This window comes from Aquarana catesbeiana, linkage group LG07, assembly GCF_042186555.1.
Source record: "Aquarana catesbeiana isolate 2022-GZ linkage group LG07, ASM4218655v1, whole genome shotgun sequence".
NCBI classification, from domain to species: Eukaryota; Metazoa; Chordata; class Amphibia; order Anura; family Ranidae; genus Aquarana; species Aquarana catesbeiana.
In genome coordinates, this window is record NC_133330.1 from 170,940,381 (window position 1) to 170,955,430 (window position 15,050).

Consider the following 15,050-nt stretch of genomic DNA (forward strand, 5'->3'; position numbering starts at 1 on the left):
AGATGCACGTGTCACCTGTTTTGATACCAACACCTTCCTTTTGCCATGTGATAGTGGGTGAAGGTGTCCCAAGTGCTTCACATGAAAGTGTGATGGAATTGTTTACTGTGGCTTCAAAGTAATCACCTTGACTGTGTATAACAGGAACCTCTAATTCAGGAAACATAATGGAAAAAAAAGGTTAGGTGCATCCAAATATACATATGTAAGTGTTCAAGGGTGGTGACATGCAACATATTATCAGCAACTTATTTTCTGGATATGTACATCACTAAGTGCTATCTTGCAACCACTACAACCATCTTCCTCTGGTTTGACGTTGTTTTTGTATATAAAAAAAGTGTACCTCTGCCTCAGTTGGGTAATTTTAAGGAGAGAAATACAGAACTGAAAGATACGTTTTACATGTTAGCTACAATGAGCCCATGATTCTTCCAAAAATCCATTTTCTAATGCAATCTTATTTTTCACAAAGTTTCTTTGTATATGAAAATTAAACAGCACAGTAGGTCAGCTACTTAGTCCTACACAACTCTGGAGTGTAAACTAAGCATCTGCATACTGTCCTACAAAATATTTAATAATCAATACGGTGTGGTTAGAAATTATTATGGGTTAACAGCAATAATTTAATTACCAACCTTGAACATAGAGATTTATATGAATCTCAGCAGAGCCAACCTCATTTACTGCCTTGCAAGTGTATCTTCCAGTATGGGTTAAGTCTGTACGTGGTATTTCAATACTTCCTAAAATGTAATTACAGAATTTAAATTGAGTGTCTGAATAATTGTTGGAATATCTATTTCACACTTGATCATTCTGGACCTCAGCTACTCAGAAACTAATTACATAAACTAGTAAAATATGAGCATATTTGTTTCCTTTTCAATTTTAGAACATCACATATTTTGGTGTCATTTACCAAAGATGATCATAATGTATGTTGTCAATTTTTGAAAATAAATATGTCATTAAATACCATATATATCTACATGTAAACATTATTTTAAACTACTTTAGTGTACTTTAATGTGTACCTCTCTCAGGCGGAGGTCCGTCCCCGAGCTTCCACCTGAATATCACTTCTATCCTGGTAAGATGGTCTGGATTTGCCATCTGATAATCTAATGTGCTGCCTGACTAGTGGCTTTTACTAAACCCTGCTTTAGCCGTCAGCTTCGCTGAGACATTGCAGCCTGCTCTCTCTCTGATAGAAAGCCTTCTCTTTGTCATCCATTCATTAAGACTACAAAGCAATATTATCCTACTGTGGTCCACAGTCCCACTTTTCAGGCTCATATCTTATTGGCATTTCCCTCATACCCAGATCTCTGTTATTTAACTTCTCAAAGAATATTTAATGAACTCCTGAAGAAGCATTCAAACTGCAAAACATGTAGAGCTTTCTCTTGTATATTTTGAAAAAATGATTGTAGGATTTTATTCCTGCATATATCATGCATCCACTGTATACATATATATATTAGAGAGAGACCTAGTTAGTCCTTTGCATTCTATTTGCAATGTTTTTAAAATTCACTTTTTTTTGTACTATTTGTTTAATAAATAAATGTATGTATCTTTTATAATAGGTGCCTACAAAGTCCATTTTTCGTTCTTGTTCTTGTTTCAAATATTACTTTAAAATTAAATGTCTGCAATATGCAATGTCTGCAATATGCAATCTTGCCTTCCTCACCCTCCTTCTTCTTTTATGCCGCGTACACACGAGCAAAATTTCTGACAGAAAGAGTCCGATGGGAGCTTTTCATCTTATATTCAGAAAGTGTGTATGCCCCATCGGACTTTTTCTGTCGAAAATTCAGATATACTTATGCCCTGTACACACGACCGGTTTTGCCGTCGGAAGGTTTTTGCAACGGAGTTCCGACGGAATTCCGCTCAAGCTGTCTTGCATACACACGGTCACACCAAATTCCGACCATCTAGAATGCGGTGACGTACAACATGTACGACGGGACTAGAAAATGAAAGTTCAATAGCCAGTAGCCAATAGCTTCCCTCTGGTACTTGCTTCAGAGCATGCGTAATTTTTGGTGCATCGGAACAGCATACAGACGAGCAGTTTTTCCGATAGTAATTTGTTCCGTCTGAAAAATATAGAACATGTTCTCCATCTAAGTCGGTCTGAATTTTCAACAGCAAAAGTCCGATGGGGCATACACACGGTCGGAATATATGATGAAAAGCTCCTATCGGACTCTTTCTGTCGGAAATTCCGCTCACGTGTACGCGGCATTAGATAGAAAACATGTTCTATATTTTTCCGACGGAACAAATTACTATTGGAAAAACTGCTCGTCTGTATGCTGTTCTGACGCACCAAAAATGATGCATGCTCTGAAGCTAGTACCAGACAGAAGCTATTGGCTACTGGCTATTGAACTTCCCTTTTCTAGTCCCGTCGTATGTGTTGTACGTCACCGCGTTCTGGATGGTCGGAATTTGGCGTGACCGTGTGTATGCAAGACAGCTTCAGCAAAATTCTGTTGGAACTCCATCGTAAAAACCTTCAGAGTTTATTCCGACGGTAAAACCGGTCGTGTGTACAGGGCATAAGTCTCAGGTGACTTTTCTCCTAATCCTGGTCAGCCATTTTCCAACTGCAAACCACATATCCAATACCCCTCCTTCTCTGGCTACCACCGCAATCCGCTCAGTTTAATTTCTATCCCCCTGCTTCCTCAAAGCAGCCCACCAATATTATGCACCCTTTGGAATGCCCACTCCATCTGTAACAAGCTAACATATGTGTATGACCTCTTAATCTCTCATGGCTTTAACATGCTCGCCATAACTGAAACCTGGCTTCAAAATTTTGACTCAGCTTCTCCTGCTGCCATCTCCCATGGTGGCCTCCATTGGACTCACTCCCCCAGACCCAATGGACAGAAAGGAGGTGGAGTTGTATTCCTTCTATCCCCACAAAGCATCTTCCAAGCCCTACGTATTCCTCCCTCTCTATCCCTCTCTTCTTTCGAGATGCACTGTATTCGTCTGTTTTCTCCCATTTCTCAGGATTGCAGCAATTTATCGGCCTTCTGCACCACTATCGCACTTTTTTATGACTTTGCTGCCTGGCTACCCTACTTTCTCTCCTCTGAAATGCCCACTATCATTTTTGGTGACTTCAACATTCCTGTCAATGTTAAAAGCCCAGCTACAGCTCAACTTTTCAACTTAACCACATCTTTTGACCTAACCCAATGGACACATACGTCCACTCACTCCAATGGTAATACCCTCGACCTTGTATTCTCCCATCTCTGCAAACCTGGCAACCTCACCAACACCCCCTTTCCTCTCTCTGATCACAACCTCATCAGTTTCCCTGTATCATTGCCTCCAACTTCCCATCCCTCCAAGCAGCAAACAATTACTTGTAAGAACCTTCGCCACTTTAGCCCTTCTCTTCTCTATTCTGCTACTGACCACCTATATGACATAATCTCTCTCTGTCCTGTCCTGGCGATTTCTGTCTACAACAGTTCTCTCTCATCATCACTAGATGCACTTGCTCCTCTAACCACACGTATAATCAGGCCCTGACCGTTACAACCCTGGCAAACTGACAACACTAGAAATCTCAAGAGACATTGCCGTGCTCTTGAATGACTGTGGTGTAAAACCAAATGCCTGCAGGACTTCACCCTATATAAATCTGCCCTTCTAAAATACAATTCCTGCCTCCATGCTGTCAAACAAGCCTACTTTTTCTCACTTATTAATACCTTGTCATCCAGTCACCGTCGGCTCTTCTTAACCTTTAACTCTCTGCTTCATCCCCCACCCCCTCTACCCACTAACTCACTAACTGCCCAAGAGATTGCCAATCACTTCAAAGACAAGATTGATGCAATTCGTGAGGACACCTCCACTGTGCGTACATCTTCCCTACCCCAACATACCTTGCCTAACAGCACATTCAACACTCTCCTCTTTTGAACTAGCTACTAGTACTACTGATAAGGTTACAAAACTTTTCTCAGATGCCCACCTAACCGATTGTCCCTTGGATCCTGTTCCCTCACAACTACTACGGTCACCCTCTTCTTCTATTCTACGTTCCCTTACTCACATCGTCAATCTCTCCCTCTCTCGTGGCTCCTTCCCCTCCCCTCTAAAACATGCGCAGATCCCTCCCATACTTAAAAAGCCCTCACTGGACCCCACCAACCTGAACAACTTAAGACCCATCTCACTGTTCCCATTCACCTCCAAACTTCTAGAACGCTTAGTCTACAACCGTCTTAGCTCCTACCTCAGTGGAAGTAACCTTCTTGACCCCTTACGTTCTTGCTTCTTGCTCGCAGCACTCCATGAAAACAGCCCTAGTAAAACTCACTAACGATTTACTAACTGCTAAAACCAACGGCCACTACTCCATACTCCTACTACTTGACCTCTCTGCGGCCTTTGATACTGTTGACCACCCGATCCTTCTCAATAAACTCCATTCCCTTGGCCTCCAAGATTCTGCTCTATCCTGGTTCTCTGCCTACCTATCACAGCACTCCTTCATTGTTACCTACAACTCTGCCTCCTGCTCTCCATTGCCCCTTTCTGTGGGGGTCACCAAAGGCTCTGGTCTTGGACCCCTCCTCTTCTCTATCTACACCTCCTCCCTTGGTCACTTGATAACTGCCCACGGCTTACAATACCACTTATACGCCAATGACACCCAAATCTATCTGTCTACTCCTCATCTCACTCCTTCAGTCTCCTCTCGCATTACTAACTTACTAACTGACATATCAGCATGGATGCCGCACCACTTCCTTAAACGAAATCTCTCTAAAACCGATCTATTAATATTCCCCCCTCTCGTGCCCCCCTCCAAATCAACAATACAACCATCAGTTCCTCCCCTCACGCCAGGGTACTAGGTGTAATCCTAGACTCTGACTTGTCCTTTCAGCCTCAAGTCCAATCGTTGTCAAAAGTTTGTAAAATTCACCTCCATAACATCCCTAAAATTCGCAGCTTTTTAACAAATGAAACCACTAAGCTCCTCATTTACTTCCTTGTTATCTCTCACCTTGACTATTGCAACTCCCCTCTCATTGGCCTGCCTCTCCACAGGCTATCCCTTCTTCAGTCTATCATGAATGCTGCTGCCAGACTAATCCACCTTACCAACTGCCAAGTGTCTGCCAACCCTCTCCTCCAATCCCTACACTGGCTCTTAATCGCCTAGGGAATTAAATTCAAAATACTAACCACAACATACAAAACCAATCACAACTCTGCCCCGATCTACATCACCAATCTTGTTTCCAAATATCACCCAAACTATCCTCTCAGCTTTTCTCAAGACCTCCTACTCTCAAGCTCCCTGATCTCCTCCTCCCATGCTCATCTCCAGGATTTCTCCAGAGCCTCTCCCAATCTTTGGAACTCTCTACCTCAACCTATCTGGCTATCCCCTACTCTTGCTACCTTCAGGTGATCCCTGAAAACTTATCTCTTCAGGGAAGCTTATCACATCTCCAACTAATCTTTTATTACTTCCATCAACTCATTCCCCACATTTACAACCTTTTGTACCACCTGCCCAACCCTATTAGATTGTAAGCTCTTCTGAGCAGGGCCCTCTTTATCATCTTGTATTTTATTGAATTATAACTGTATTGTCTCCCTTTTTATATTGTAAAGCACTGCGTAAACTATTGGCGCTATATAAATCCTGTATAATAATAATATGCCCAGAGGACAAAATGTAAGAACCAGGACAGAGTGGTAGGCTTAAGTAGGAGTAGGTCCCAGTCAGCAAACCTATTTGCCAGAACATACAAATAAGGAGCCCATTACGAAGTTCACATAGGAAATAGTAAATAACAGAATAGTGACCTTAATTGCAAAAAAGAGGCCTACTTCATAACCTGTTTTTTTATGAAGAGAACCCAAAACAAAATTACCAGAACTCAATATCTTGTAACTTTCTCCAACAGCTGGAAGGCGAATTCCATCCTTCAACCAGTGAACTACAGGCTGTGGAACACCATACGTAGTACAAGGAATTATGGTCGATGAAAATTTATTAATAAATATATTTGTTACTTCGTCAGCGATGGAAGGTGGCACTAAAGAATAATTCAAAGACAAATTAAAGAATTTTACATCTGCATATTGATTTAATCATAGTAGTAGTATAATGCTGAACGATAATAAGGCAAAAGAATGTTTTAACATTTTATCACAGTTATCAGACTATACCTGTCACGTTTCTAATCCAAATTATTAAATAAAAAGCAACATGATTCCTGCCATGGGAATTATAAACTTTTTGGTTTGCACTGCTTTAAATAAATGCCTCCCAATATCCCTGATGTTGTTAATGTTATTCAGACATGCTCTATCTTGCCAAAGCAAGACAACACAAAGTCAACTGCAGAGCAACAGCTGAAGTAACTATAGCTAAATAATCATTTTATCAACTACAATAATAATTTACCAATTCTAAAAGGAATGATGCTCCTGTTGTATTTGATAAATTCACATTATTATGTCTGGCCCAATAATACTGCATTGATAATGCAGATTCCAAGACACAAGGTCAGCAGGAGTCACTGAAAGTGTGTTTGTATGTCTCCAGATCAACAAGACCTTTTTCAGCAAGACAAGACCGTATCATAACAGATGCATTTTTTAATGAAAGATGCAGTTTGCTTTGTAAATAATGTTTTATAACACATACAGTATAATAAAGACAATTTAGCAAAGTTGTACATTTAAAGTACATTTGGCCTTACCAAGTACTGAAAGATAAATTGCAATTTCATCATGACCTGCATCATTTGAAGCAAAACACACATACATCCCTGTGTCTTCTACAGCTGTCGAAATGATTATGAGAGATCCTGAAGAAAGAAATCTAGAAAAAAAGGAGTACACAAATGTTAGCTTCTAGTATAATACAACGTTTTAAATAATATAAGGTAAGTCCTATACTCAAAGTATAATTATTAGTAAAGGAGAAAATGTGTTTAATGTAAGGACCTGCAAAAAAATTAAAACATTAATACATTTATTTATTTATTTATTTATTTATTTCTTCTCACATGATTAAGTATGCAAGGTAAACACATGTGAATTTCTCTTTATCAACATTCACTTTGAAAAGTGAACAGTAACTTTGCATTTTAGTAAATCAATCTGAATGCATATCAAAGTACATGATCATATGCTCATATGCATTGCATTTAATTCATAGCTTTGCTTTACCTAGCTTTTGATGATCTGAGATCTGTGTCTAAATTGCATATGCAGCAATATTATTCCTTAAAACGAGTTACTCAGATATTGTCCTGTAAAAGTATATTCTGATTTTGCTCTATTATTTTACAGTTTAGGCATATTTTTGGGCCTCTGAACAAAATGTAATATTAGGTAAAAAGGAACCTAAATAAACAAATAGCACTTATTTTATTTATGTAATGTAATGCATTAACAGATATTCAACAGAATATAGGATTATATTAGTACGTAAGTAATTGACCCCCAGCATACATCAGGCCAGTTAAATAGATAGCTGACATTAGGAACACCAGGAACCTGATACCCATTAGAACTGAGGAAGCTGTTTGGATTAGCAATCCACAAAATAAAATCATCTAAGAAGTCACAAAAATATGTTCAAGAACTGTTGGTTTCTCTTATTTTGGCTATGGTCAGTGTTCATCGTTCCAAAATCAAAAATATAAGCAAAATTGGTTTTCCTCCGAGACCAGCAAGATTTAGACCACTACTGTTAATGTAGAACATAAATGCTCTACTCCCTACTAAGAAGCTAGTTAGAAAGCACCAACACAACCCCCAATTCTTAAAGGGGTTGTAAAAAAAAAAAAATAGAAACCCTGCAAGACAATGTCATAATGTGCTAGTACGCATCACATACTAGCATATTATGCAATACTTACCTTAGAAGGAAGCCCTGCAGCAGTGCACTGTTATCACTGACAGGGTGTCCATGTTCACCCCATCTTCCTTCCGGGTTAGAGTGCTCAAGCCTTCTGAATGGCTGAGCCATGATGAAGTCATTCCCAGCCGCATCACGGAGCTCAGAAGGGACGGTACAGGTATTCTGTCCCTTCAGAGTGCATGTGCTGGTGACATCGCCCGCTGCATGCAGTGTGAATATCTTCTAAACCCTGCAGGTTTAGGAGATATTCACTGTACCTACAGGTAAGCCTTATTATGGGCTTACCTGTACATACAAGTTACATACAAGTTAAAAATAATACTTTACTACCACTTTAACCACTTAAGCCCCGGAAGATTTGGCCCCTTAATGAGCAGGCCATTTTTTTGTGATACAGCACTGCATCGCTTTAACTGACAATTGCGTGGTTGTGCAACGCTGTACAAAAACAAAATTGATGTCCTTTTTTTCCCACAAATAGAGCTTTCTTTTGGTGCTATTTTATCACCTCTGCAAAAAAAAAAAAAATATATATATATATATATATATATATATATATATATATATATATAGGCAGTTTAGGCCGATATGTAGTCTTTTACATATTTTTGGTAAAAAATCGCATAAAGGGCATATTGATTGGTTTGCGCAAAAGTTGCATCTACAAAATAGGGGATAGATTTATGGCATTTTTATTATAATTTTTTTTATACTAGTAATGGTGGTCATCTGCGATTTTTATCGGGACTGTGACATTGCAGCTGACAGATCGGCACTTTTGACATTTTCTTGGGACTGTTGACATTTATACAGCGATCAGAGCTAATAGCCACTGATTACTGTATAAATATCATTGGCAGGGAAGGAGTTAACACTAGGGGGCGATCAAGAGGTTAAATGTTTGTCCTAGGGAGTGTTTCTAACAGTGGGGGGTGGGACTGCCTGGGGGAGGAGACCGATTGCTGTTCCTAAGCATTAGGAACAACTGATTAGTCTCCTCACCCCTGATATAACGGAGATCTGTCTATTTACATTGACAGACCTCCGTTTTGTGTGGAGCGATTGTGGGTGCTGGCAGACATCGCGACCGTTGGGTATGCGTATCGGCTTAGTCGACGCACCGCCCCCTAGTGGTCATAAAGTGGCCGACGTACAGCTACGACAGCTCGCCCAAGGGAGCCAACCTGCTGCAGTATAACTGTGGCAGCTGGTCGGGAAGCAGTTAAAGAGAAACTTAACTGTATCTCTGCAACACAAACTGAGAACACAAATTAAATAATTTTTTATATTTAAAGCAAACTCACCCATCTATCCATGTCTGCATGCTATATTTTGTTGAGAGATAACCCTAACAGCCCCCCCAGTATTTCTATCCATGGCCATCTTGAGCAAAGATGGATGATTCATGTAGCATTTACTTCCTGGAATCCATCTACCCTTAGCTAAAGCATGCAGGCAGGTATATGTGCTTGACCGAGAAAGCCCTCCTCTCTTCCTCCATATGAAAGAATAAAAATGTTCATGAAGACTCCTGAGATGTATGACATAATTTTGGCCTAGGCCAGAAACACGGAAGAAACTGAAGAAATGTTAAAAAAAAGTTTAAAACAAGTAAATATAATATAGCTTCCTATATATTTACTAATGCTAGCAGCATAAGGATTTAAAATAGTTAATGTTGATGGAGAAAGTTTAGTTCCACTTTAAGCCTTGTGGTAGAATATTTCATTGATATGTAAGACAAAGGTGAAACATTTAGGATGAATTGCATCCTGTTATGTAAGCATATAATAAACACAACATTCCACAGTGACAGTGTCATACTAAAATATAATGAAGACATTTGTTGCTGCCTCGGACAACTCACTAGAACCAAAGAAGCCATCAATCCAAGAGACAGATTCAAAAAGACAAAAGCTTGTTCACATTAGGATGAATGAAAATAATAAAAAATAAGGGTACGGACTGACCTTGTCCAAATATTAAATACAACATTCTGTTGAATTACTTGTTATAGAGAGTTAATCCCAAATAGCCTACCAGTGTTTTTACAAGGAAGATTGTGTTAAAATTTCCCACAGTTATAGGAAAATCTGATATTGAAATCTTTGGCTTCAATAACTGCAGCAGGCAGAGCAATAGTCTCTACCAGTTTGCGAGATGTACATGTTCACCTTTATCTAATAGTTTACTACCTTTTCTTTTGTATATAACTCTTTACTACCTGTATATTTACAAAAATGTGTTTTTTATATATTTACAATATATATATATATATATATATATATATATATATATATATAAAAAATGTACAGATGAAACCAGGAAAAGGCTAGCATTTTGTTATAAGGTAATATGTGCTCTCCTCCACCATTTAACACATGTCTATATGACGATATGATCTTCTCACTCTGCACCATACCTGTAAATGTTGTGATTCATATCTGTGTTTATTAACAGTCCGTTTTTCTTCCATTCCACTCTTGGTTTAGGGGTACCTGTTACTTCACAGTTTAGTGTTATTTGATTATTCACTATTGTGGTAATATTTGTTGAGCCAGGGTTTATCAGTGGAGGATCTGTAAAACATTTGCACAAAAACATCTATATAAAGGTTAATTAAACTGTTGTTAGTAAAATGCTTGGCTATCGCCAGGGAGGTGAGCAAGAACTTAGGAGATTGTTCTGTACTTCTGCAGGGCTTTTGAATGTAATGCCGCGTACACACGATCGGACTTCTCGTCGGAAAAAGATATGACGGCTTTTCCGAAGAGATTCCGCTCAAGCTTGCCTTGCATACACACGGTCACGCAAAAGTTAGCTGAACTTACGACCGTCAAGAACGCGGTGACGTACAACACTACGACGAGCCGAGAAAATGAAGTTCAATGTTTCTGAGCATGTGTCGAATTGTTTCCGAGCATGTGTAGGAATATTGCGCATCGGAATTGCCACAGATGATCGCATTTTCAGATAGGAACTTTTCAGAAACCGAAAAATTGAGAACATACTCTCAATCTTTTGCTTACTGGAATTCGGCCAACAAAAGTCCAATGGAGCATACACACGGTCACATTTTCCGCCAAAATCGTTGATCATCTGTGGCAATTCCGACGTGCAAAATTCTTACGCATGCTCGGAAACAATTCGACGCATGTTCGGAAGCATTAAGTTAATGACACCCGCAGCGGTTTCCACAAAGCAGTGTGAACTGCTTGCAGAGAGGAGCGATGCGGGAACCAGCACTGGAATCGCACCGGTTCCCGCATCCCACTAGTGTGAACCAGGGTTAATGAAATGTGTAACACAAGTTTTACAAATCAATATGTGCTGCCAGTATTTGGCCAGGGGACAAGGGGGTCTAGTACTAAAAATCACCCTGTTTTCTTAACTTGGTGATAGCTATATTAGTAGGGCTATGTGCACTCAGCACTACAACCTTGATTGCATTTAGTACATATCCATTATTATTATTATACAAGATTTACATAGCGCCAACAGTTTATGCAGCATTTTACAACATAAGGGCAGACAGTACAATTAGAATACAATTTAATAGCATGGGATGAGGTGAAAAGGGAACTAGAGTGCAGAAGGTCTTGGGTGAACGAAGAGAACTATTTGGTTGGTATTTTGAGACTAGGTTAAAAAAGTAGCTGGGGGTAGAGTTGTGGATGGCTTTGTGACAGAGAAATCAGGGGAAGCGGCACGTGGGGAAGGAAATATTATAAGTTCAGTACATATACTTAGTACATATTCATAAAGTTCTACCTGCTCTAGTTCTTAAAATATATATAAAAAAAAAACACATTCATCTGAGATACAAAGATCAAAACAGTTCATCTAAAGACAATTTTCGAATACACAGCCTATGGAAAAGGCAAAATTATCAAATCTGTGCATAGGTCCTGTTCAAACTATGACAACTGCACCATATTTAAATTCTGAAAAAAGTTTGTTTTATGTAATTGATATTAGTTTTGTTTGTGTTCCGTATAAGTTTAATTCTGAAATAAAGCAATTCCTTACAATCCCATATCATACATACCATAAACCAGAAGTTTGGTCTGCTTCTGGGTAGATCCAGCTGCATTAGCTGCAAGGCAGGTGTACAGGCCAGAGTCTGTAACATTGGCTGATGGAAAATAAAGTGTGCCAGATTCCATAACAGTATACCTGAAATACAATTAGATAACCATTCACTTCAGCAGAATTGAATGAACATTTAAATATTACTCCTTAGTCCTTAGTAACATAAAATAATCAAATTATTTAATTTCCATTCTCAGTAAAATATGACTTAAGCCACGTACACATGATCAGAATTTCTGACAACAAATGTGGGATGTGAGCTTGTTGTCTGAAATTCCGACCGTGTGTATGCTCCATCAGACATTTGCTGTCGGAATTTCTGACAACAACTGTTTGAGAACAGGTTCTCAAATTTTCTGACAACAAGACTTGTTGGACAGCCGCACTCAATGAAGAAAGGCATCTTTATTGATGAAAGTGAATAAAATCCAAAGTACAGTCACATCAGGGGTGGATAAAACAGAGAAGAATAGCTAACGCGTTTCACATCAACTGATGCTTACTCATAGCTGAATTATCGAACGTCAACTGAATGCATATAAAGGGGGGGGTTGATATGGAATGCTCCAATCACAGTGTGAAATTGAAATAAAAAAAACACACCTTTTGCATAGTTGACCTTCGAGATTCCAAAGGATAAGGTGCACCTGTGAAGGTGAAAGACACATATAGGCCAAAATAGAAAAATAGAAAAAACTGAACAGGATACCAACAAGGAGTGTCTATAACCATACAAATGTTAACACGTGAAAAAATCATAAAGATGATGAAAATAATAGTAATAATGATAAGATCTGTTACAGTATACACCGAAAAATCGGGAAGCAACAATTGTTCAAAGATAGATATACATCACTTGCGAATGCATATATGACAAAGCAATAAAATCTCTTAAGGTGCACATATAAATAGTAATATCAAAAAAAGTTGGAAACAAAAATGATACACTCATAAACAAGGATATGGGGTATATCATGTAGTGTATGAAAAGTATAGAGAATAAAATAAAACAAAACAAAAAACAAAAACTATAACCAACTATTTGAAACATTACTAAATATAAAAGGAGGAGAGAATTAACCCTCTCTCCGGTTATACTATAGAAAGCTTTGTAGAATATGATATACAATAAAAAAGTGCTGTATATATAACGAACATTGTCGTAAACACAGACATGCGCTAAAACTCGTCACCACCAACAAATAAGTAAATAAATGAATACATAAATAAACAGATGCATAGAGGGCCCTAAATATCAAATTATGTCGGTCTAAGACTCAAGGTTGCAGATTGCAGGGTCCAATAAGAATTTAAATAACATATCTAGTGGTAGGTAGTAAACGCATGGATGTATAGAGAACCGCCAGGACTCTAGGCTGTTACGATATAATAAATTCAAGTAACAACTGGAAAAACAGCTCGGGGAACAAAGCCTAGGCAACTAGAAGGAGAGGCCGTATAAACGGAATTACAAGGGGAGAGGAGACACGCGAGCTTCTGTTATGAAACCTTTCAAAAACTAAGACGGAAAAAATAAATAAAATAAGTAAATAAAAACTAAATAAAAAGATTGGAACGAAAACTCAAACCAAAAAATGGGGTACATCTTACTTAGGTATGTCATTCTCTGTTTGACAGGCCTGTGGTCCATTATTGTTCATGTTTTGACATGTATTGAGGAATAATTTGTGTCACATTCCAAAACACAAGGACAAGGTGAACCATAAGGTTATGGATAGGTTTGTGGTGAAACGGAAAATCTCACTTCGCTCGCTGCAAACAAATTAAATTTATAAGACATATAAAAAGTGTGTGTACCTCTTAAGAGGCAGGATAATATAAAGTTAAGGTGTAGATAAGCGGGAACAGAAAGGGTCTTAGGTGGGTTTATGGTAAGATACATGGTCTCACTCCAGTCGCTGCAGGCTGGGTTGTGTGTTATAAATACTATGGAGATGTTTATATAGGGTGCATTAACAAAGGGTAAACTTATAATAAACTATTGTTAGAATCACGAATAAGTAATAAAAGACACAATGAAAACCCTAACAAATGTTTAATTGCAAACCATAGATTGCTAAACTTTAACTTATTGATAGAAATGTGACACATCCCATTCAAAGTTAAGCCCGAAAGGGTGTCTAGTATTCAAAATAAAAATCCACCGGACCTCCCGCTTACATAAAATATTAAACTTGTCACCACCTCTAAGTGGTTTTATAATTTTGTCAATCCCCTGAATGGTAAGACCAGATGTATCTTTCTGGTGGATTTCATTCCAATGTTGTGCGACGTTTGTGGCATGATTTTTCTCAAGATCATTAAGATGATCGTAAAGACGATCTTTTAATCTACGTGTTGTCCTACCAACGTATTGTATACGGCATGTAGTATAGGTAATAACATATACAATATAACGTGTGTTACAGTTTATGAAAGAATGTATCTTGTGAGTTTTTACTGTGGAAACAGACATAACAGTGTCTCCCTTTTGGATAAAAGAACAATAAATGCAGCCTCGGCCCCCACATCTAAAAGTACCCTGAAAAGACAGCCAATTTTTGGACATGTTGGTACTGGAGAATAGGCTGGGTGACAGGAGGCTACCCAATGATGGAGCCCTCCTGGAAACCGTGCGGATACTTTTATTCAAAATCTGGGAATATATAGGGTCATGACACAATACCGGAAGGTATTTAGTGACAATTTTTTTTACTTTATTAAATTCCGCACTGTAAGGAGTGGAAAAAGTGGGGATAAAGGTGGATTTATCAGGGTTACTTTGTGTGTTTTTGTTCATGGGTTTGTCAGTGAGAAGTTTATGTCTAGGTGCCTGTTTTTCTATCATTAGACCTCTATTGATAACAGATTTAGAGTATCCTCTTTCTTCAAATCTAGCTGACATAAATGCAGCTTCTAGGTCAAAATCTGTTTGTTTACTACACAATCTTTTGAGTCTGAGAAATTGGCCAACTGGGATACTGTTGATAGTATGTCCTGGATGGCTAGAGTC

At 38.5% G+C, this 15,050-nt stretch overlaps 1 protein-coding gene across 1 annotated transcript in view; it reads right to left on the reverse strand.

The window, feature by feature from the left end:
- HMCN1 (hemicentin 1) overlaps window positions 1-15,050 on the reverse strand; it is a 656,490-nt gene that overhangs the window by 199,164 nt on the left and 442,276 nt on the right. Inside the window, exons 74-79 of the mRNA XM_073592871.1 lie at window positions 11,994-12,121; window positions 10,368-10,524; window positions 6,777-6,898; window positions 5,943-6,107; window positions 642-749; window positions 16-150 (exon numbers count right to left, since the gene is read on the reverse strand). Coding sequence (XP_073448972.1) covers window positions 16-150; window positions 642-749; window positions 5,943-6,107; window positions 6,777-6,898; window positions 10,368-10,524; window positions 11,994-12,121 — 815 coding nt within the window. The remainder of the gene's footprint in view (window positions 1-15; window positions 151-641; window positions 750-5,942; window positions 6,108-6,776; window positions 6,899-10,367; window positions 10,525-11,993; window positions 12,122-15,050) is intronic.